Raw genomic sequence first — 24,972 nt, 5'->3', positions numbered from 1 at the left:
ACCTTTCCTCACTTATTTCGATCTATTGTCCTAATCGCTCGTTGTGTTCTCAGAACCACTTCTTGTTTTCTGTGGCAAAACCCCCCTGTGCCTCTTCCTGGTTACGATCCTTTGTCATACTCGCCTTGTGACAGGTTCAGCAACATCACCCTTTCAATGGGGGGGATGCGGTGCACACCCAACCTCCCTTGGATGCCTGGATGTGGACAGGCCACCTCCCCACCCCTCTTTACCTACAGTGTCAGCATCCTCCGGGCCACAGAGAAGACTAGCACTGCGGTGGTAGCAGAAGCGTCCCCATCACGGGTTGCAGTGATTAGCAGTAACACAGGCAGGGAAAGCCCACAAAGGAATCACGGCACCAAAGGGGTGCCGTGCTTACCCACAAAACTGGTAAAGGAGCCCACGAAGGGGAGAAGACCCCGCCACTAACCCACCAGGGATTTTTCAATTAAAAAGAAGTCCCCAGGAGATATAAACCACTAACCCACCAGGGATTCTATTTTATTAATGAAAAGGCCCCATGAGGTCTCAACCCACTACACCACCACGGATTTGGGAAATTATTTTTAAAGCCTACAGATTTCAGGCACAGTCCAGCATCCTGGGACCTCAGCAAAGTCCATGTTGGAAAAGGGCTGGGGCTTACCAGCCCTTTTAAGCCCTGCCTTGGCCACCCCGTCACATCCTGTTGAAGCCAGGTAAGCTATTGGACAGGGTAAGTAGGCAATCCTGGGAGGGGTTGGGGCATTTAAAGAGGTGTGCGAGTATACTAGGGTGGGTTGAGGACGTCCGAGAGACCAGTAAAGGCGAGAGCGGTTTTGGAGAGAGAGAGCGAGAGAGCGAGAGGCGGGTAGTGGTAGTGACTGAGGTAGTAGTTGGGAGTAGAGGTAGTAGGTGTTGTGAGTAGCGAGCAAAGGATATTAGTAGTCTAGTGGGAGTTACTAGGAGGGTGAGCAGGGCACCATATCCCTGGTAGTACCTTAGGGTCAAACAGGGGCCAGTAGAGGGTGAGCACGGCACCATATCCCTAGGGGTTAGTAATCGCGAGAGAGGTGTGCAGGGCACTATATCCCCGAGTGAGCTGGAAGGTGGTAGAGAAAGGTAGTGATAGCAACAGAGTGGGAACAGTAGTCATGGTAGTAGTGGGAAGAGTGAGTGGGAGCATAGGAGTAGCTATTGGTATAAAGTCGAACAGGAGTAAGAGGTTGTGGAAGGAGTGTGCGTGACGCTGGGTGAAATAAGACCACTCCTCAACTCTCAGCAACTAACCATTGATGGGAGAGGGAGAGTTAGAGGTTCTCTAAGGAGTCAGATAGCCAACGACTAAGGGAGAACACCTTTAGTCGTAGTAAGAGGAGACAGGGGTTACCGATGAGTAGACTGCTAACAACCTGGTAGGGACGTCTGAGGTGGGGTCTCAAGCCTGGGGAAGTCGACAGAGTAAAGGGATGGCTCTAGCACCAATATTCCCCAGTCCCTTAAAATCCACAAGAGATTGAAGAGAAGCATTAGCCATTCTGACAATTGAGATTTTAAATTAACACCCTTGATCTGATATTTAAGAGTCAGCATGGTCCGTTGTGGCGGGCCGCCCCATCACAGCCTACAAGCACTGGAACGCCATTCCCCTCCACCAACCTCTCTATCCGGTCCTCTTCCTTATATGCTATATACTTTAAAATCTAATCTCAGATCCCATCTCCTTACCACTCTTTCCAACAACTGTGCTTCATGACCCACTGCTTCTGCTTATTATTTAAAATGTATTACTTCTCCTGATTGGGCCTTTTGTTCAGCGCATTAGAGAAAGCACAGAATAAATTCAATACAAATGTTCCTCGCCAGGTAGAAAAGACAGGAGACACGGGTGGGGGGCGGGGGGTTAAGTACATCTGCCTAGAAGAGTTGAAGCCCAACTTGGAATTAGGGATGACGCAATAGTTTGGAAAAATGCTGGTAGCACCTGAGCAGTCATGGGGCCCAAATAACTCGATTTTTACACTAACACTGCCCCTGGTGTCATCTGTTTTTTTTGCTGTATTATATTTAATTCGCCCAATTATCACATGTTCAGATGTGTGTTGTAAGTTTGGACGGTGTGAATGGGTTGTGAAACATGCGATTCTGGTCTTTGTGCCTCTTTTCATAATTATGTTTTCAGTGTTTAGAAGTTTCTGTAAATGCTCATTATATTAAGGATTACTTTGTTATGGATGAATGAATTGTTTTGTTTTTAAGCTAACATCAAGGGGTACACATTTGAAATATATACTCCCAGTCCTCTTTTCTGTATACCATGGTATTTGTTCCCAATGCCTGGGTTAATTGGGAGACCTCCTTTTTTCGATAATTCTGAGGTCATGTCTGCCATGATCAAGGCTGATTTGCATATGGTCTTTCCCCTTTCGTAATAGCTTGGTAGCTGAAGAACGATTGTCTGGAGGGTTGCCCAGAGCAATGCCAAGGGCTAGGATTCATTCCAAACCTTCCTGCCATCACCTTTTTTATTTTGCGCAAGTCACCCAGAGTGGCACAGGTATGCCCAGACATGGGTCCCGTGCCTGCTGGGCCTAGAGACCCAAGTTACTCCCCACTGATGAGTCCAAACAAGGCCGAAACATGTTTGGGAATGCTTGTGGTCTAGTGCAGAAGGGATGTAACCAAGGAATTCGGGCAGGACTGCCCCTTTTGGGGTGGGACAAGCTTGATTTGCATATGGTCTTTCTCCTTTTGTAATGGCTGGACAGGTGAAGAACAATGGTCTGGAGGCTTGGCTAGAGCAATGCCAGAGGTTAGGATTCATTCCAAACCGTCCTGCCATCACCTCTTGTTTTCTGCCCCTCGCCGATTGGACATATAAGGTTGCTGTCCGAAAGTTTAATAGAAGATGTAAGTATTTAAGTTTTGCTACTGTCAAACCAGCCCTCCTCTGCTGGTTTGGTTAGGGACTTCATGATGCATTTGAAATATAACTTTTTCCAATAAGATGCTTCCAGGAGGATTTCAGAAGTCAAAGCTACTTAATGTCGACATAGAGGAAGCTCCCCTTTTCTTTGTTATAAACTAGGATTTGATTTCGTAAGTTGACTTTAAAAAAAAAGTGGCTCCATGCAGACATTTCAGGTTGGGATTCCATTACTTTCTGTGCATGATCAAGGGTTGTTCAAAAGGTTTGTAGCCGCCCCACAAATGTGAGAAGATACTAAGTTCTTTCAAGTAAAACCTTTGAGGGTCTGATTATCTTTTTGGAAGTGGTTTCTAGCCACAAATCTAGTTTCTATGGTTACGCTTGCCTTCTCAATGTGGCTCTTACAATTACAGTGATAGCTAACTTGAGAACCTAAGCAGTTAAAATGATTAACTCTTTTTGGGCTGACCCTGTACATACAAATTCACTATGTACCACTGGTTTACTAGTTGCAGGGATCACCTACACTTCCATTCTAACAGAAGCTGGCATCTGGAGATAGAAGAGCACACTATTTGCATAAACGACTAAATAACATTTTGCTTCTCCTAAACTCATTTCATCATTGTATTACACCAACTTAACAGACACCTCGATAAATCTCAGACAACAAACCTCTGTGGTAGATCAGCCCATCACACATACCTTCCAGGAGTTTTTGCAAGCTGTTCCTCATCACATGGATGTTCTCAATGCCAATAAACTGGAAGCGGATGTTCGAATAATTATCTTCATTCTCGTACCCTTTCCCAGCTGCTCGGTTTGCTATTGCATTAAGCTGTTGGGTCAACAGTAAATAACTCAAAATTAGCAACATGAAAGTAGAGGACAATAACAAATATGACTTATTTCTCAACATGCACTGAAAGCCCAAGCATGTCAGTAACCAGAGTATCGTCAGATCAAAAATGGATCATCAAAATACAACCCATATACTCTGATGTAAAGTATTTTCAGAGCAAAATGAATATAAAATATAGAGGAGCGTTTGGGAACTCAGCAACGTCAACAACAAAAAAACTACAACAAAATAAAAGGAGACAAAAATAGTCCTATTCATCTGAGAAGCTGGGCTTTTCCAACCCATCGCAAACACAATACACGAAAAATGCTCCAAGTTTCTATTCCTGAAACTAGTGGCCCTCAGTCATAGCAATACTGTACTCATCTAGGAACAGCATTACCAAGACCAACACTGCTGAGCAAGATACTTTTCTGCTCCAGAGTAACCAGACATGTGTACAGTGCAACTGACATTACCCAAGAGAACACTAAGGGGCAACAGTACTGTAGCAACAGTAACAAAAAATGTGGAATGAGGGGGTATGGTTTAAGAAAGAAGGCAAATAAGAATTAGTACTAATAAGAAAAAGGGAAAGTAAAGAAAAACATGGGAAAATGTATGTAAAACAACTTAGTTTTAAAAAAGTTGCTAAAATAATAAAGTAAATGCTCCTAACTTAATAGTAGTACCCTGCTTTCCCCTCAACCACCTCTGCACCCGAACGGTCAGCAACGCAATCAAAGACCAAAGTCAAACCAGCCTCTATCATCACTTTACGTCTCCCAACCAACAATTGTTGTCTTCAATAGATGCTTACTGTATTTCTCCGTTAGAGTCCTGGGTTAAAATATGGAACAAGTTAAATACCTGAATTCACATACTATGAATATTCCCTGTATCAGGCTCGGAATACTCAGTAAATTAAAGCAGTTTAGCTTTAAGCAAAAAACTGCACTGTCACTTGAATAGCCTGTTGCTGTCACTTTGGGACATACTGCCCCATCCAATGACATTTGTCCTCCTTAGCTCTACCCATGGTGACCATCTTTGGATTTGGTTGCACACAAAGTGGCAGTAGGAACCAAGAAGACCCGCAGAGGGGAAGGAGGGTTCGCATGTATTTCCATGTAAGACCCATACTGGAGAACAAGAGTTACAGGTAAGTAACTTGTTCCTTCTCCAGCATGGGGGTCTGACATGGATTCACACGCTATGAATAGGATTACACAGCAGTACATATACACAACCATGCGAGGTGGCAAGGCTCAACAGAAGCAACAAGATTTTCCCCTGGAATAGACTCACCTCAAGAAAACATGTTGCGAAGCACCCCTTGTCTGACACGAGACTCCGCCCTGGAATCCCTGTCGACACCGTAAAATCTTGTGAAGTTATGAGTAGATCTCCACATACCGCCCTGCAGATATCCAGCAGGGGGGGCACCAGAGAGAAGCGCAGTAGGCGAAGCAGTGGCTCTGGTGAAATGGGCTCTAGGCTGGCCTGGCAATGGTGTGATGGTCAATTGATGGCACTGCAAGATATAGCCAGAGGGCCACCTGGAGATGGAAGCCTTCGATAGGGCCTGCGCACATGCCCCAGAGGTACAAAGTTGATGAAAAGTAGATAGTCTTTAGAAAATCTTTAGTGTATACCACATAGACTTTCAAGTCATGCAACACATCCAGTGAATGCAAGGACCTTTCAGCAGGCACAGAAGGGTTTGCAAAGAAAACTGGTAAGACCAAAGGTTTGTTTAAATAAAAGTCAGCAGGGACCTTTGGCATAAAGGACAAATAAGTTTGCAGAACCACATTGTATTAGTGTAAAGACAAATATAGAAGCTTAAAGGATAGAGCCTGCATTTCTCCAACAAGCCTGGCCTAGGTTATCGCCACTAGGAAGGCGGTCTTCCAAGAGAAGAACTTCAAAGATGCCCGATGCATAGGCTCAAACAGAGCACCCATCAGTACCGTAACTCCCTTCACCTACCCCCTCCTCTACCCTCCCCCCACACACCTTGTAAATAGTTCTACTTATTGTTCCAATGACCTGTTCATGTTTGTAAATATGCTTCTCTCACTTTTGTACCAGTTGTTATATTGTAAAGCGCTTTGGCTTAAAGCGCTATATAAATTCAATAAACAAACATTAAACTCCCACGCCAGGCCAGGAGCATTCACCTAAGGGAATGTTTCGACAAGGCCCTTAAAGGACTCCTTCATGAGCCTTTGAGACCACAGGAAGAGCTTGCCAGGAGCCCGGGTACACCGGCCTATCGCAACTAAATGCCCTTTGATGGACGCTGGGGCAAGGCCAGCCTTAGCCAGCGATAGCAGGTTAGGCAGATGTTGAAGCACTGTGACACACTGTGGAGAGATCTTCTGTGACTGGCACCACACTGTAAAGTGCCTCCACTTGTGTTTGTTGCGTGCAAACGTAGACAGAGCCCTAGCCTTGGCACAAATCTTAATGCATTCCAGTGGCAGTGAGAAATGCCCAAATTCTAAAGCTGCAGGAGCCTGGCCGACTGGTTCAGGGATGCTGGGTCATGGTTCAGGATTGCCCCTCCTTCTCTGGCTAGCTGGTCCTGAAGAGGAGGCAGCTTGATAGCCGGAACCACTGACAGGTGAAGAAGGTCCAGGTACCAGATCAGTCTGGGCCACGCTGATGCAATGAGGATCATCTTGCAGAGGGATAGTTTTGAGTGTGTTGGTAACACGTAGGAGCAGCGGAATGGGCAGGAATGTGTAATAGGCCTTCCCACAGGAACGAGAAAGCGTCCCCCAGACTTCTTGCCTGAGGATACCTGGTAAACCACTGGCTGCGATGGTGTTTTGAACACCTGCCAGATGGAACGGGACCAGAAACCTCTGGTGAGCAATGGCCCAGCCCCACAGGTTGTGTGCCTCCAAAGAGGACGGGTGATCTTGTCCCGCTTCTTGATATAATACATGGTGGTTGTGTTGTCCGTGAAGACCAAGACCACCTTTCCTAAGAGCTGAGTCTTGAAAGAAGAGAGCCCAGAAAACTGTTATTCCAGGAGGTTGATATGCAACGCCTTCTCCTCCGGGAGCCAGAGGCCCGTGTGGGCACCCCAACCTTCCAGTGAAGCGTCGGTCATGACAGTCTTTTGATGAACAGGGGGTCCTGAAGGGTGCTCCTTGTGAGATGTGAAGGCGAATGGACCACCGGTGTTGGGGTTGGCAGAAAGCTTGATGCAGGTCTATCCAGTCATTCCATGAGCCGGAGATCTGCTTCCACCTGGCGTCCAGGAACTCCTGAAGTAGTCTCATTTGCAGTCTGCAATGAGGGACCAGATGGATGCACAAGGACATCATCCCCAATAGGGAATTTATGGACTGGACTGTCACAACTCCAACGGGATAGCCTTTGGACTTTCCCTAGAATGGCATATATCCTTTCCTTTCCGAAGGGGCCACCAGGCACCAGACTGTGTTGAGTCAGGCCCCAGGAACAGAGTGTCTTGGGACGGTACCATTCGGAATTTGGGAATGTTTATGGAGAATCACAGAGAGGTTAGTCTGGACCGTCTCTGCTGTATGTTGTGCTGCCTGGGCCTGAGAACGAGACCGGACCAGCCAATCGTCCAGGTAGGTGTAGACCTACACTCCCTTCCGCTGAAGGAACGCAGCCACTGGGGCTAGGCATTTTGTGAACACCTTGGGGCCAATTTGAGGCCAAAGGGTAATGCCTTGAAATGGTAATGTCTTCCTTTGACGACGAACCTTAGGAACCTCTGATGTTTTGGGTGAATTGGGAGGGTGCAGTGGTTGTGGAAATATGCATCCTCCAGGTCCAGCGTCGCCAGGAAATCTTCCTCTTCCAGGTAGCTGGGCATGTGCTGTAACATAACCATCCTGAATTTCGGAGACTTTAGGAATTGATGATACGACGCAAGTCCAGGACGGGCCTCCACCCTCCTGACTTCTTGCTAACAAGGAAATATCTTGAATACACTCCGGAGCGCCGGAGGCGCAGAGGGACCGGTTCTATTACCCCTTTCAGCAGCATGGCCTCAACTTCCTTAACAGGTTGGGCCCCGTGCTGTTCTGGTCTTAACCCAAGTGGAATGCGGGAGCGTCCCTGCTCGAGGACATTGAGCAACCATTTGTCCGCAGAGAGGTTTCTTCACATGTCATCAAACAGAGGGTCGGCCTCCCACGGGGTGCTGAAGTGGGGCTTTGGACTAGGTCTCGTCTGGCTTCCTTCTGTGTTTCCGTCCTGGTGGCTTGCGGATGACGATGCTGGGTACCTCCTCTATAGGCCTGGGAACTGCCTTTATATGACTGAGCAGTGAAGTGGGAGAGCTAATGGTAGGAAGGGCTGCACAACTTGGAAGTTTGGGAGACCTTCCCTTTCTGGAAGTGAAAGGTCTGCCCCCTATGTTGCAGCATGCCGAGAGAGTGTGTTGTCTGTGTGCGTCTTGATGGTAAGAAGAGACTCGCCCACTGCCTTGCAGTAAAAGTTACCTCTGTCGAAAGGCATGTCGACCACCTTTGTTTGGACGTTCTGCCAGAAATTTGTGGCCCTCAGCCAACCTTGATGGCGTAGGGCATCCCTGTGGCCCATCTGCTGGAAACTAGAGTCGGCAATGTCAAGGGCAACCGGGTATGCATGGTCAAATGCCACTTCCCCCTTCCATGGCCTCTGCTTTCTTGTCCTCTGGCAGGAAATCGAGGATGGGTCCCAACTTGCACCAGAGTCCTCTGTCGTAGCGGATGGCTAGGGCATTGGCAACCTTGACTGTAGAGGCTGCAGTGGTGGTTATGCACTTTTTGCTTCCCTCCAGGTCAGGTGGGACTGAGTAAAAGGAAGAAGGATTAGACTACCTCTTCCTCGATGCAGCTGAGATTACAGAGTCCGGTGTTGGATGACGTCCGAGGTATTTTGGAGCTGTATCAGAGACCCTATAGGTCTTCTCCACCCCATCCTTTTTAGTAAGTGTGGAAAAAAGCTTTTGCATCAGCAGTAGCCTGTCCTCCCAGACGTCATCCAGAAGCAGGACTGAGACCACAGTCTTTCTGGAGGATTCACAGCACTAACTTCTCTTAGGGCACCTGATGAGCCTTAACCTTCCAGGTAAATTATCAGTGAGCAATAGGTGTGTGGTCAAGGCTATTTTGTCACCCTCCTCTTACTTTTGGCCAAATATTCTTTTTCAGGGAATACACAAGAAGAGATGTATATTTCACTTAGAAAAACATCTTTTTTATTTTTATAGCTACAGGTCTTGTATAAATCCAAGTATAAAATCACATAAAAACACACAAAAAATGACAACTTATTCATATATAGACATTCATTAGCTACAATAGCCTTCAAACGATATTGGTTACACATTAGTATCAACATAGTACCTTTTATAGACACATGACTGAGACACTGACAATCTGCAGTGCCATATTTGTTAATGTCTTTATGTGTTGTGGGGCCTGCCCTGGTTTTAGCAGTGCTGATCGTGGTTTCGGTTATCAGGTCGACAGTGTGTTTCGGCCATCTAGTCACCCACATACGGTGTCACAGGTAAACGGCCTTCATCAGGACGAAGATGGGTTGATAATGAGCACAGACTAATGTGCGATGTGTCTAGAACGGGGAACAAAAAGGGGTGACTAGTTATTTTACAAAACATGTGGCTGTGTTATAGAAATTATTTAGGGTGAGAGAATCAAGGGACTTCTACCTGTCTTTGTAGTCGCCCAGTCCACTCTTGAAAGTGTGGAGCCCAAAACGTGGAGTTAATTCAGTGTTGGCAGTCAGCAAGGCCCATCTAAATAAAAAGGACACGCTTAGTCACCTCATCTAATCAAGTTTAACTTATAACATGTTACAAATCCTTCAAGTGTCCCAACATACCTGATGGGGTTTGGAATCGGTCAACTTGTGTGAATCTCACATGTGTGCGGTTCATGTCCAGTACATAACCAGCTGACCTAGAAGTCAATTTATACAAGCTATCATGAAAAATGCAGTGCATATTTAGTAACTGCAAATACTGCGGTATCATATGTGCCCGGGACGAAATTGTATCTATTCAAGTAGTGCCGTGGTGTTTATCTAAAAAGGAGTATAGATTCGGCCGTGTTTCCATTCACAACAGTCAATAACTAGTCCAGATGAAATGAGATCGACTCCCGTTAGACACCGAAATGGTGTGCATTCAAACCGTGAGCAACTAGTAACTCTGTATCCCATAGCGCACGAGTATGGGTGAAGCTGTGTTAGTAAGCACCAGGAGCCACGATGAGGATGCATTTACACTACCTCCCATTAGGTGCAGAGATGATGTTCATACAAACGTGGACGAGTGAAATCAATGTGTGAACCTGCGACACTGCGGATCCCGAAAGGACCCGTGGCGAGCATGGGAAGAGCCCATGTGACTACTCTGGATAGGGGCGCGTTACAGATCATATCTAATCTATATTTTATAACGTGGCAGCGGGCCTGCGGAGAGCCAGTACTTACAGTTCAGTTCATTTGATCCGTCCGATTACGTGTTTGCCGAGCAACCATTCTCAACAAAGATGGCCGGCCATAAAAGCAACTGGAATTTGGCGGCCAACTTCAGATGCCTAAAAATGCATGTGAATCTATGCTGTGTCCTATTGTATGGATCTAATGGTGTGTGTGTGTGTGTACACCTTTTGGCTGGGACATTCTCCAGAGGTGATAAATATGTATGTGTTGGCTTGGATGTCTGATCATAAATGACGCAGTGTAGATTTACTCATATACGACCCGCTTACAGAATACAGTCTCCCCGTTAGGTATAATTAGTGCGGACGAATGAATGGGACTGTTTCCTATATGATCTGTAACCATATGTTTAAGCACAAGCAGCTACTGATATACAGCAATTCCAATGACGTGTATCCAATTAGAAATCTCTATTACACTATGTAGAATTTGTAAGAGGATTCAATTCAGCACTACAGCTAAGTTAACGCCTAGTCTAGAATACTGAATGAAAACCCTTATGGATATATCTTTAGGTCCAGTTCATGCGTTCTGGATGACTACCCCTATATAACACCCCTCTCTTGGAATCCCCCTGACCCCACTGAGCCAAGAAGTAGTTCTGTTTTGTAAGTTAAAAGGTTTATTTGATAATTTAACAATAGATATATAGATCACACTTTATAATAAATTAATAATTGAATATCACCCTTAATCTGATATGATAAAGATCAACAACGGAGAATCTGGCACTAGCACACTTCTTATAATCACTAATGAGTTGACATGAAATGGATAAGATAGCACACTGGTAAATAGGAACAAAAGTATAATGTGGTAGAGGATGCTTTATGTAAGCTCAGGTGGATGCAATATTCAATGAATGCAGTACAGAAAATACTCAATATGATTTCTACCAAACAATGTAATCACTTTTCTCTGGCTATTCACTCCCCCCCTCTTTATGCAATGCAAGGAAATGGGAGGAAAGCACACAGTTCTCAGAAATGCAATCAATGTAATCAGTTCAATCCAGCAAGCTTAGACAACAGAAAACAGATAGGAGTTTTGAATCACAGGCCCAAATTGCTTTGATATGTGCTGGCAATGGATGAGAAATATGCTGGAAACGCTTTTAATTCCCTTTCAGAGGTTCAGGGTGAGTGGTATCTAGTTAATATTAGTCCAGGCTCACACTAGCAATGATGCAGGGATAGTTAGCAGGTCAAACGAATTTCTGGCAAATGGAAGGCAAGCAGCAGCAGTTTTTACATGTGAAGAAATTGCAAATCGCGGTAAAATTCGCGGATGCGTGTTCCGCGATTGCGGTAAAACTATAAGGGGTAGGAATGCGGTTCTTGGTGCGATTCAAAGCTACGATTCTAAGCTATCAGAGGAAAGTTACTGCAAGTCTCTAGCCCAAACGGTCGCGGAGATATGAGCGATTTAATAAAGGTCGTTTTTGGGTTTGCAAATTTCAAAAGCTCAAAATTTCAAGTGCAGCTTGCAACTAGAAATGACAGGTGACAGCTAGGAGGCAGTTCTACTTAGGTTAAATAGATTGAATTAGATGAATTTAAACTAAGAGATTGGTTCTACACAGTTCAGCTGGGTACTCACACTATATTCTTGAGTGAAATGGGCCTCGCCACGGATCTGGTCAGGGTTTTAGACTGGAGTCTGGTCTGGTCTGGTCTGGCCTCTGCACTTCACAGTGATCTGGGTCAGCTCTCTCTGCTGGTCTGGGTCTCTCTGGGTACAGCACTGCTTTCTCTCTGGTCTGGTCTCTTAGTTCTGGATAGATTGAAGTCTCTAGTTTGGCTTTCTGTAGGTTGATGAAGGTAAGTATGGATTTTTCCGGCAGAGCGTCCCGCTGCAGATGGATTTGGAAAGTCCCTATCTGTCCTGTCTGTCTGCTTTTATGTGTTTAGAATGTGGGTGTGTTCTAGCATCACTGACCCTACCTCTCTCTCAGCTTCTAATTGGTCAAACTTCCATTTATCATTTGATTGGGGAATGAACTGTGAGTCAGCGTGATGTCATTTTACAGCCTGCAGAAAGTCCACTCCTCCTGTCAACTTACACACAAATCTAGATTTGAAACAAATACATATTTGCAGAGGTACATATTGTTTTAAAATCATATGCACCCATCATGCATTACAGGAGGTATCCCCTGTTCAAACTCTGCTCTTCCTGGGAGCTTGCATTCAGAACTGGCACATATTTCACTTTTTAACTGATTTTGCAATTTCTGACATGGACCCAACTTTACATACATGTGTGCAGGGAGTAGGGACATTAACTGATGAAGTTTCAGATTTTTAACATGCATACATTTAGAGTTATATCCACTTTTCCGCTGACACCCCCCTGAACACGCCACCGGGTCGAAAAACCTCTTAAAATGTGGGCAGAAAAATCACAAGAATTATGGTGTCATTTATAAAATTTTCACATGTCCGCTCTATGAGTTATTCATCTTTTTAAAGTTATGTTCTGGCTCCAAAGGGGTGTGGTTTACCCTCAGCACAAGGTTGAATTTCTGGTTAATCCAGTTCTGCCAAGCCAGCTTGCTCTCACAGGCAGTGCCCCTCCCAGCTCCTGCCAAGAGGAAGCTACATTTTACGACTGCGGTAATAAAAACCTTTGCCTGAGTGAAGAGGGCTTTGTTCACTCTCCTGCAGAGCAGGTAATTCAATTATCAGATAGATGGCATATCCTTTGTGTGAGCAGCAAAAGGAAGGTTGGCCTGGGAACACAGTGGTGACTCAAGTTTCACTCCTGATGGGGGTAGCTGCCAAGCAAAATCAAGTTCCTTAAGCCAGGTTTCAGATAAAATGTCACTTTTTGTTCCCCAGTTTCTGCATTCAAATAAAACTAAACATTTTCACATATGCAGCTATAAGGCTGATTCTAAGTTTAAAACTATGACATTTAAACAATTTCAACCTATGTGACACTCAAAAGTAGGTCACTCAGTCAATTTGAACATTTAGATTTGTAGTGTCTTTCAGTCCAATGCAACTTAAACTGCTGAAATCCACAGCGCAGCCAGTCTTGTTATAAGCATTTTTCTGGGCTCTTCATTTCCCAGATTTTGTAGGCACACAACACTCCATTCTACCAAATGTCTGCTGGTGTTCAGTGAATATTTTGCACATATTGCAATGTTTGAAATAGGCACTTTGGCTTGCCTTCAGAGAAACACAGGGTGGTTTTAAACTGCCGGCTTTTGGATAGTGGTGAGCACTGGTACTGCACCCATTTTTGGGATTTAAGAAAATGAATTCCCAACAATTCTAGGTTGCATTTGGCAATCAGCATTGCCATTCCCAATGGTTTCAGACTACTGTGTGGGTAGTCCAATGGTGGTTTTAAAGCGCTTTGAAGCTAACCGGCGCTACTGTTTTTCCTTTGGCAACCCATTTCTCTCATGGCAACCCGGCCTTTCATTCTCGCACTGGTGGGTGGCAAGTGAGGCAACCATTTTGGTGTGCGCACAAACTGCGCAGCTTTCCTGGATTTCGGCGCACATGTGGGTTTTCCGCCATCTTGAATTTTCTAAGCCCACAGCACCAAATGTTGCAGCATGATAGCTTAAACGTGGGTCAGGACACCCAACAAATTACAAACATATCGATGGAATGGAAAATAGCATGATTATGCATGATTTATGTACAAAGATTAATATCTGCACACGGGAAGAGTGCCCTGTATGTGTAGAATGTTGGCTCAAACTTGGTGTGGCACATAAATGTGCTTGCAAAGAGTCATATCACTTTTCATATATCGAATACGAAATCTATAACCCAGAATGTAGGGTTAGGTAAAAACAAATCTCGTCGGTACAGTTTGAAATCTATATAACAATGTGTAGAAATATATTCATTCCAATGGCATGGAAAATAGCATGACAATGCGATGATTTATATACATAGACTAATACCTGTACGTGGAAAATCGGAAACCTGTATTAAGTTACCATTACACTTTCTGGGACCCAAGAGTGTCTTGTGTGTCTCCATCCCACCAAGTTCTAACGTGGGCGGGTATGTGTATCTGCTGACATCCCTGTATATTGGCCGGAATCGTGGTTCTGGAGGCTGTGTTCTTTTTATGCCAGGATCAAATAGTTCCATTCGACCTAGATATTTAGTCCATTTCTCACGGTATTAAGGTTATATATATATCCATCGTTCTAGTCTGTACAGTTGTGCTGCCATGTCCCCACCTCTGGGGTGTGGTCTTATAATCTGTACAACGAACCAGGTAAATTCATTGAGTTTCCCCAATCTTTTGTAATGCTCCGTTAGTGGTTTATCTGGTGCTTGGTTTCTTATGCAAGGACGATGTTCTGATATGCTTTGTCTCACTTCGCAGATTGTTTTGCCTACATATAGCATTTTGCAGGGACATTCGATTATGTAGATCACATATTTGCTTCTGCAGTTACTATGTTCTCCAAGTTCCCAATTGAGGGTACCATGTTCAAACCATTTCTTGGTCACTGAAGTTGCATACTATACATCAACCACATGTGTGGTGACCTTTTACTGCTGGTAGACCCAATAATGGCATCCAACTTTCCGTTCCCCGAGTAGTTTTATACGTTTGTGCCAGTGGTTTCTGTTTTTAAAGCTAATACAGGTTTTTTGTTCAGAGTCGCAGGGTGTTTTACCAAATGGCATTTTTTTGGGATTATTCTCTTTATCTGGTTGTTTGCTGGTCCAAATGGTGTCACGCATACCAGTCTTTTTTGTTTCTGTTTTGTTTTGCGAGTGCCACTTCTCAGTCAGTGTGGGCCGCCCTCTTGGAGTTATGTCTTATCAGTTTGTTTGGGTAACCTCTTACCAATGAACCTCTTGGTTCAGGTGTTCTGCAGGATATTTAGTCTTCTTGTGAGCTACAATTGCATTGAATTCTCAGAAACTGACTGTATGGTAAATTGGGTTTCAGCACTGCTGGATGAAAACTGGTGTAGTGCAACCATTCACTGCGGCCAGCAGTTTTTCTGTAGAGGGTACTGGAGTATCCGTCTTCCGATTTGTAGATGGTCAGATCCAAGAAGCTCACTTTTTGGCAGTCTTTTTCCATGGTGAAATTCAAAGTACTATGTTGATACTAATGTGCAACCAATATCTTTTGAAGACTATTGTTGCCAATGAATATATATATATATATATATATATATATATATATATATATATATATATATATATATATATATATATATATATATAAGTTGTCGTTTTGTATGTGATTTTATACTTGGATTCACAGCACTGAAAAAGGAATCCCTGCTTTTCCTCAGGTTGAAAAGCTTGGCCACATCGGGAAATCATCACCTGGAAAGATCACACTTCATCAGGGTGAAGAGTCTGTAGATGGTATGTATACATTTGGTGGATCACTGTCTGCAGGGACCTAGTCCTTAAACTCATCCGTATCCTGGGTACCATCTGTATCCGGGTTGGTGTCTGTATTAGTGTCTGTTCCTGTCAGGACCAACTCCTCCACAACAGAGGGCTGTGGAACAGGAGGTGGCTGTGGGATGCAGTCACTGAGGAGGTGGAACCAGGTGGGTTTGTGACGGTCTTGGTGGACTGGCCACAGGAGCTGGGTGTAACGCTCACCTGATTCCCGCAGAGGCGCCGGTCTTGACTGGGTGAATGCCGTATCTTCAAAGGTGATGTGTAACACACGGTTGGCTCTTTGGGCTGGACCTCTGTGCACTGTATGTCTGACTCGAAGAGTAAGATGTCTGCAGATAGAAAATATGGGATTAATGAACTGGGGTTATTGGGTGCCTCTCTCCTCTTCCCTTTCTCTTCTCCTGTAGAACCCCAAAGGTTAATGCCCTCACCTTAGGTAAGTGAACGCCGAGCTCTCCATCTGCCTCGGGGCAGGGTGCCGTAACCAGTTTCTTCACTGGAAAAGGGTGCAGGCCTCTTGACCTCAGAGGACTGCTGCCCGTCGTTAACTGCACGAACGGTAAGTTCTGGGCACTTCAAATGTCAAAAGTCTTTTGTAATGATATCTCTTGTTTTGCAGGGTTCCGGCGATGGCGGATGGCGTGCTGATGAGAGTTGAGGATCGAACCCGCGTGAGGAATAGAAGCGCCTGGAAGCACGTAAGTAAGCGCTTGTAGCCTGCTTCACGATGCGCACTAACTGTCCCTTTTATCAAGTTCGGAGCTTTAGAGAAGCTGAAGGGTGCTGGAATACCCACTGGATTCGGCGTGGGAAGGAGTAATGGCACATGAGTAATAAAGTTGCCCAATGTCTTTAAACGCACCTTCTTTTGTCTTTCAGATGCGGGATGCAGCGCCGAAGGCCTCCGGAGCGTGCGAAGAGCTGGTAAGCTTTTGTCTTTCAGATGCCGGAATGCAGTGCGAAGACCTCCGGAGCATGCGAAGAGTAGGTAAGCCTTTGTCTTTCAGATGCCGGAATGCAGCGCGAGGCGTTGGTGACAGCCGATGGACCAGGTAAGAGATGCGCTGCCACTGAAGACTGTAGTGCTAACCTGTTCTTTCTTTGTCTTTACAGGTGCTGCTGAAGACTGGATTCCAGGATGGTAAGCCTTTGTTCCCTTAGGCCCAGGATCAGAAGCAGAAGACACGAGGAGCGTTCTGCTGCAGAGAATGCAGAATAACACAAAGCAAGATTCATCCATCGGGTGTGGTTTAAATAGCCTCCTGTAGTGCTTAGGTGTCTCCTTCCACAGCCACGCCTAGGTAAGAAAAGAGTTCCTGCTTTCCAGAAGAGTTCCAGTGTTCTGAACCTAGGGAGTGGCTCCTGCCCCACCCAACAGGAAAAGTAGTCCCAAACAGAAGAGGATCAGGGGTTCAACTGGCAGGTAAGTAAGCAGCATGGTCTGCTGCAGGTAAGTCCACCCAAGCATTATGAGCCCGGCGCTTCCAGCGCTGGGACTGGGCATCTTTATGAGCCTGGTGCCACTGGCGCCAGGACAGGGTCCAAAAGGTCCCAATTGGGACTGGCTGGCACTCGGAACCGGGGTTATGGGTCTGCTTCCAAGGGAGTCGGGCAAGTCCTGATCTTTTGGAAGCAGAGATCATGACACTGGGACCAGAAACCACAGGAGGACCAGAAGCCACAGGCGGTAGTCGCTGCTGAATCTCTTTGACCAGAGTATGGCGAGATGACAAAATGTCCAAAGAAACATCTCTTGGCAATGGATCTCTCAGACCCCAAAGTGTCAGCGGCTGTGCAGGCCGCAGTGTGTGAGCTGACATCTTTAAAGACTTATTCCTCCTTTGACAGGATGGCAGGAGCAGAGAGAGAGGGGTTGGAGACCTGACCGTGGGAGGCTCCACAGGGGATATGGCAGGAAGATGAGGGGCCCTTGTGGGCTTTGGTAGAAAAGAGATCTGGGTGGTGCCTCGCACTCTGCTGGAACCTACTGTTAAAGTAGAATTGGTTTCCTCAGGGTCAGCATTAGTAAAATTAGAAATCTGGTAGTTCTGATATGTGATCCACCGGTCTTTGGGCCTAGCAGTTAATAGTAGGGAGCCGACAGGTCTTCTCTATCATGACAATGTTCAGTATCTTGCAACCATCCTCACAATCAGTAGCGGGTGATTCAACCAGAATTTTACCACACATATACATTGCAAAGGCCTTCAAGTCTCCTAATGTGGCCGGCATATTCAGCGTGCACCCTAAGAGAACCCAAACAGGAGATCTAAAAAAAAAAAAAAAAAGAGTCCAAAATCTTGCTTGCAACTTCAAATAACTACTTCCAGAACGTAAACAAAAATAGACACTGCCTTGCAAGGTGACAAATCTGCATACTCCTTAGAACAGTAACAGGAGTGAGAAATCTCAGGGTACCACTGAGATGCACAGGTGTGTAATATAGTTGATGAATTAAGTTAAAACTGCCATTACACAATACAAATATAGTCTTTAGTTTAGGAACATGTATTTCCATTGCCTATCATCTGAAGTTACCTGAAGCACTTCTTCCCAACTGCCTTTTGGATAACATTCACTAGTCATATTGGTATGTATATATAGATGACACTTATTTTCTAGACCCTGTGGAGGTTCAGAAGGAGGACGCAGACACTGAAGACATTTTTACCATATAGTTTATTTAAAGTAAAACAAGGCCTACCTTTCCCTAGGTCTATGGGGTGTTCCCTACCTATTTTACTAAAGGTGCTCGTCAGTTAAAGTGAATGTCCAAAACAAGTCTGTCCACTGTCCAAATCTAACCTATCTGACCCTACCACTAGTATAACTATTTCTTGACAGGGGTTTTCTTGATTATATTCTACTCTTATAGATCATATGTAAATAGTCTTTGCTTATCCTTTGGACAAAGTACTGCAGTTCTTTTAAAGGGACTGGTATCTTCCTTGTCCTCTTTCTTGGAGAGATTTGTTCAGCTCAAGTAAGTTCCTTCTCTCGCTTGTAGGAAACCAGACCCCTTGTGTACAATTCTCCACTCGGGAATCATGGTTGCTCAACTCCCAATTATAGTTAATTTCTTCCTGGGGTGCCTTTTCACATATATCATCTTACTGACTTCACGGGCCTCAACTCCACAAATGTCTCCCTTTGGTTTTTGTCCTCTCTCATCTTCGGCATATGGGTGGACCTTTCCCTTTTTCCAAAGCAATATAATTTCAAGTCTATTTCTCTCCAACTCTGTCGTTTGTGTGTCTCTCTTCATCTCATTAACAGTTCTAATTCATCTCTGTATTTCCAATTCTTTCCCCATTAGTACTGGGACGAGTTTCGTTTAACTTATACTTAGTCCCTTTTAACTTTCTGGTATTCCTGCCCCCGTATTACCTTCGGTCTTCAGAGGTAACATTGCTGATACCTGTAGAAATGTTGTACTCTCCCTGCTTTTATTGGTAGCTCTGCAGTTCCCTTTCCACAATGTCTGTTTATGGTCCTGTTCTTGCCTCGTGGATAAAACAGTTGCCGGGACTCACTTCGGGGGTTGCTTCTTCCTGTTGGTGGTGTCTGCATTGTTGTGCGGGCCTGCTACCCACCACGATTGCTGCATGGTCCTGCCACCACTGAACTCTCGGTTCCAACTGGTTTGGATTTCCTCTGTTCTCGCATGCCAATCCTCCAGCTTTTCTTGTTCCGTGCTGGTGCTGCCCCGGCTTTCGTGGGATCTGCGTTCTGCGACAGCTGCGCCTCCTTCTGCCGTTATGTACAGGAGATGGAGGGGCGGGTTACGCCGTCCTCGCTTTCCGCCTTCTCTCTCGTCATCAGTTTTCAGCATCCTCAGCACAGCCCATTGGAGACTGATTTAAAGGGATGTCCACAGTTGTTTTTGTTGATAATATAGGTTCACTTTACCTTCATGAAACTGATAATGTTCTGGTTTCTTAGGTGTTAAGGGGATTCCACATAAAAATGAAAATCTATTTAACATGAAAGTCCCACAGCACTTCTTGCTGGACTACTGATTTTTTTTGGTCAGTTCTCCCGAGTGAGTGGGAACCTTTTACCACACTCACTCATTCTATTACTCTATGGAACCTTTAATATTTTTATGCCCGTTTCTTGGAGTCATGCTTTCCTTCCAGTTTTGTGGCATCCGTCATCGACTTTTGCAGCAAACGACACTCTTTGCAGTGTTGCTGGGGGCCTTTGGACCTCCCTTTTATTTTCTGTTATTTTCCTTGTGAGAATACATGTTTCCAAGGGCAGCGGAATATTTTGTATCCTTCCTATCTTTTCTATTGTCAGGTCAGCACACCCTTCACCTTATGTGGATTTCTGTGGGGTTACTGTATCCCCTTTCTCACTGCTCCTGTAACCTTTTGGTTACAGTGACAAGCTAATCTGAATAGCTGGTGGCAGTGGATATATCCTACCTACTTGTGTAATTTATACTCGCAGGCTGAACACACAGCTGCAATAGTGCACAGAAGGGTCACTGTTGACCCAAAATGGTGACCAAGTTCTTTTTTTCGCCAGTTCAAATGTCTTGTCCTTTCCTTGTCCCTCTTCTGCCATGCCGGGGGGATGGTGGGAGGCCTTTGTTTGACTTGTCTTCAGCGGGTTTCCATGGGAAATTCCACCCAGGCGACAGAAAACAGGCGAGGACTCTGAAAATCTGCTGTTTTTGTCTTCTGCTGTGCCTGCGTGGAGCCAGTTCCAACTGGGAGGCTGGCTGTCCTGAAAGTACAGCCACCACCCACAGTTTGGACGATGCATGTGTGCTGATTGGCTGGATTCCTGCATAAGAGGCATGGATTCTAAGGCTGAAGGCAAGACAACTACTGCAACGAAGAATCCTGATGATGACCAGAGACGTCTGCAGCAACTTCTAGCAACCACCAGAGCCTGACAAAAGTGACCGCTGCTGTCCTGACCCCCCCCCCCCCATCTTCCATGCAACAGGGGAGCTCCGAAGATAGACTCACTCCCTGAGACTGGTAGTCCCAAGACAGCCTGTCATTTGAGCCATCCCACAGCGAGCTGTGACCTTCTCCAGCTGCAATTTGCCAATACCCTGGGACCGGCGACCATTGTGCGGTGCATCGTCTTCCCAAGATCAAATCCTCCCGAAACTTTCGTGGTCTCAATCCGGACCTCCAGAGGCATGATTCCACTACTTGAAGATCCACTCCCTGGGTTCTGGACTGAGAAAGCAAAGTGAATTGACCAGGCAGTAAACATTATTCACTGGTGCTTGGAAAAGGGTACCGAAACCACAGAACCGCAGAGAATGCTTTGCTGGGCATCCCTCCACTCGACTGATGCTAAGATCCCTTCCTTTATCGCCATGACCAAAAATCCATCAGTCTGCTACTGCTTCAACGGGTGGGCATCCTGTAGAGCGTATTACATGTCTTGAAAAGTATTTACCTGCTTTGTTGGTTTTGTTTTATTCATTCCTTTTGTTAAACCGCTGAAAGTAATTACAAAAGTGATTTCATTACTGTGAATATTCCATTGGTTATGCTATTGTGCCTCCAGTATGTTAGAGTACTTTCCTTTCTAAAGGATTAACTTTGCCTTTGTGTGTATATATAAAATAAACTATTTCATATAACTTTCTAGTGGGTCAGTGTTTCTTTGGACTAGTTGCATGCTCTAGGTTCCTTTTACCTTCCTACAGCCCTTCCTCCTTCCTAAGATAAGCCTGGCTGTTCAGCCATTGCTACCAACATACTTGTGTGGTTCAGGCCTGCACTAGGAGTTGGATCCCTGTGCCCCAAGTGCGAGTCTTCTGAAGTCCTAGCTTTGGTGGACTTTTGCAAAACTCCCTAACATTAGGCAAGTCCATATAAACCATCACTTGGAGGGCATCAGTGGGTTCCTCAAGGGAACAAAAGTCATTGTACCTAAAGGGGCAGTCTCTCCCAGGGAGGTCCCACGTGCCTCGACCCCTGGGAGTGCGGGGGTGTTGCAGAGCAGGTTCACCTCCCTAGCCTCAGAGGGGGCTCCCCCTTGCCAAGAAGGGACAAATTCTCTCAATTCGCCACAAGCCCCACATAATTGCGTCATATAGTAGTGTAAACACTTGTGGTTGGGAATGTTGTGAAAGCACACTTGAGTATACATCGAATCGTAAAATACATCAATCAATCCAAGCCCCTCAGCTGTTTCTTTGAATGTATTCAGGGATAAGAAACAACCCTCAAAAAAAGAAATGCATAGATTTGTAATGATCCCATGGTTTATGTATAGGACTCCGGGAAATGTTATCAAGTCCTTCTACATATATATCTGGAATTAGGAGTATAAGCAAACCATACCCAATTTTGTAGCAGGTTTAGACCAGGCAATAGATATGTCAAACCAAATACAGTAGCTTGTAAAACAGCATTTTACTACTTGTGATATAACATACCCAAGGGCACCAGGTGCCTCTATTGCTTTTTTGCTCCGCTCCAAACATGAGGGGAATTCTTTTCATGATTAAAACCAGAAAATAAAAAATTGGCAGTTTACAATTAAATAGTATGTCTCAAAGTTTGGCAGGCAGTGTAAGCCCCCAGCGTCTAACATTGCCACCAGGTGCAGCCAACTAATTCTTGGTCCTTTACTTACCCATAGGAAGCTTATTAGCTCACTCAATAAGGATTTTAAAAGGATCTATGTAAGCATATTGTAACAGCCAGAAACAAATAGAGGAATTTAGCACATTTAGTACTGACATTTTAATTAAAGATATTTTTCAAATTAAAAGGTAAAGGGGAAAGTTGTCCATTTCATGATATTGTGTTTAAGCACCTCCAGAGTTTTGCTGTAGTTGTCTGTAAATGAAAGGGTAGAAACAATGGTAACCACTACTCGCAAATATTTGACTGTTGCTAAATACATCACATCCCATTATGACATTTTTCGGGAATAAATTGAGAGGAAGAAGCATAGATTTAGAAGTACCAATTTGAAGATTGGAGTACCACTGAAAAAGATGTGTTAAGACATAATTGGTGCAGGCATTCAGAGAGGTTTTTGACAAAATCATAATCATTGATTAAAGAAATAATCAATTTGTGAGTGCAGTTGCAAATCCAGCTTTATGTTTCTGAAATCAAAGCTACAAAGGGGTTTAACACTGAAGGTAAATAACAGCAGGGAGAGGCGGCAATCCAGCCTCAGGCTTTTCGCCATTGAAAACCAGACAATTGACCATTAAAATACATTCTAGCAGTAAGAACAGCCTAAACGTGTCACCTCAATAAGTACAGGAGGCCAAAGAGCCACTACCTGTTAGACTATTTGCGTCAGCTTGAGATGAATCCTAACTGATCTACTGGGAAACGCAAGGTATAAGCGGTAGTAATTTGCGGACCATAATTCTCCCAAATATTGTATTCATCTAGATTGAAATGTAGGGAAGTATTGTGCACATAATTTGGCATATTTATCAGATTGTAAAAGTAGCGTAATGGTAGCCTTATTGGTTGTAGGGGGCAGGACCTTCTGAATAGCCTCTTCTTGGCAAACCTTCAGTAGATGAGGAAAGAGCAAATCCGCAAATGCCTTGCAAAATACAATGAAAACTCCAGCTGTCCCTGGATATTAGCCACCAGCAAAACACTGAATAGCTTTTTGAATCTCACGCTCCACGATTGGTGCATTGAGAAAGTCTTCCTCTGCCTGCTCGAGCCAATAAGGTCTAATACGATCCAAAATCAAAATTATTTGGCGTCAACCTACTTAACTGCGACACATAATGAACAACTACGCAAAATTTCTATCAAGGCCACCAACATATATATCTGGAATATGAGAAGAGTATAAACAATCCATATGTAATTTTTCATATTGCATGTCAATATTTCAGATGCATTCCCATCACTATAAAAAAAATTACCAGTCAAATCTTGAACTTTGGTTAGCACTTTTAACTAGTCGGGTCTTGCTGTGGTGTTGCTCTTCACCATATTGTTGAGTTCCTCCATGTCTCCCCAAAATGTTAACCTTCCTGTTAGCGGTATAACAGAACTACTGTAAAGCAGACTGTAGTACCGCCTAGGTTTTATTATCAGCGTCTACTTGATGTTTCTCCCCCAGCTCCTGTAATTTGACCCCATCATACTCGGGTGAAATGTACATTACAACCTTTTTAGCGATGCAGATCCTATAAAGAAACATTTGAACACATCCCAAATGGTCACAAATGAATCTATGGATCAACATTAGTTTTAAAAAAGTTTGCCATTTCTTTTCAAATATCAGTTCGAAATGCTAGGTCGATTGAAGAATCAGCTTTGAACCTCCACCCTCTGGATGTACATGTGGAGCATAGGTACCAACAGGTTGACAAGTACCTGAGAATGGTTGGATAAGGTGCAAGTATTGAACAGTCTTCAACCCAACAAACTTCCTGTCCAGACAAAGCAAGTGTGGTACATTTCCTTTTATTTACAGCCTCTATTAGCTCTGAGGGAGAACATTTTTATCCCCATCCTAAGTGTGTTATGGGCCTAAGGAAACATAGGGACGAATTCTCTGGGTTATCAAGCAATTCCCTATCCACCCCATTATTGACTAAACAGTTTTGTAGTGGATGTGTGCTGTTTTAGACTCATTCTGCATGTGCTTTTATATTTCCTGGTTTTATATAGTCATGCTTTTGATATTTACCTGTGTTTGGTCTTCTTTAAAACAAATTTGATGGATATATATATTTATACTTTAAAAGATTGCACTCCCTCATCCGCACAGGTTTAGTAGGTGCTTTGCAGACCTGGACAGGTTTCTAGTTACATTAGCTCTATCTAAAAATATGCATCTAATACTGTGTTAAGATGACCTCCCCAGATTCCTGTTGAGTAAAGGAAATCCAGCATGCCACTTGCTTCCCAATAAGAATTCAGGCATCTATATTTGGTGCCAATGTATTGCTAAGCCTAACAATCTGCCTACACATTTTTCCCATTACCATAAGAGCCCTACCCTCATGGTCGGGAAGTAATTTATAAAAATGGAAACCCATGAAATGATGGATTCAAAATAGATGTATGTAGCCTGGTTATGCAAAATGTTGTCAAACGAAGGGGATGACAACCGAGAAGAACAAGTTACTTTCTTACCTGCTAACGTTCTTTCGATGGGATGTTCCTCCAACGTATTCCACATCTATGACAGTAATCACCACAGCTGTGCTGCCTCAGATTTTTTTGTAAGCGTCCGGCGTCGCGGACGTTGATACGCTGTCCTCGAGGGCCTCCGTTGAGGGTCGACGTCACCGGATGTTATATATAGGACGCACGGCGTCTGTAGCC

At 44.5% G+C, this 24,972-nt stretch overlaps 1 protein-coding gene across 1 annotated transcript in view; it reads right to left on the bottom strand.

Annotated features, from left to right (window-relative positions):
- Positions 1-24,972, bottom strand: part of MTMR8 (myotubularin related protein 8) — a 710,603-nt gene that overhangs the window by 406,336 nt on the left and 279,295 nt on the right. Inside the window, exon 7 of the mRNA XM_069612538.1 lies at positions 3,617-3,749. Coding sequence (XP_069468639.1) covers positions 3,617-3,749 — 133 coding nt within the window. The remainder of the gene's footprint in view (positions 1-3,616; positions 3,750-24,972) is intronic.

The sequence above is a fragment of the Ambystoma mexicanum genome, chromosome 5p, assembly GCF_040938575.1.
Source record: "Ambystoma mexicanum isolate Mex_15411 chromosome 5p, UKY_AmexF1_1, whole genome shotgun sequence".
Lineage (NCBI taxonomy): Eukaryota > Metazoa > Chordata > Amphibia > Caudata > Ambystomatidae > Ambystoma > Ambystoma mexicanum.
The sequence above is the reverse complement of the archived record's forward strand: the minus strand, read 5'-3'. Positions and strand labels throughout refer to the sequence as shown.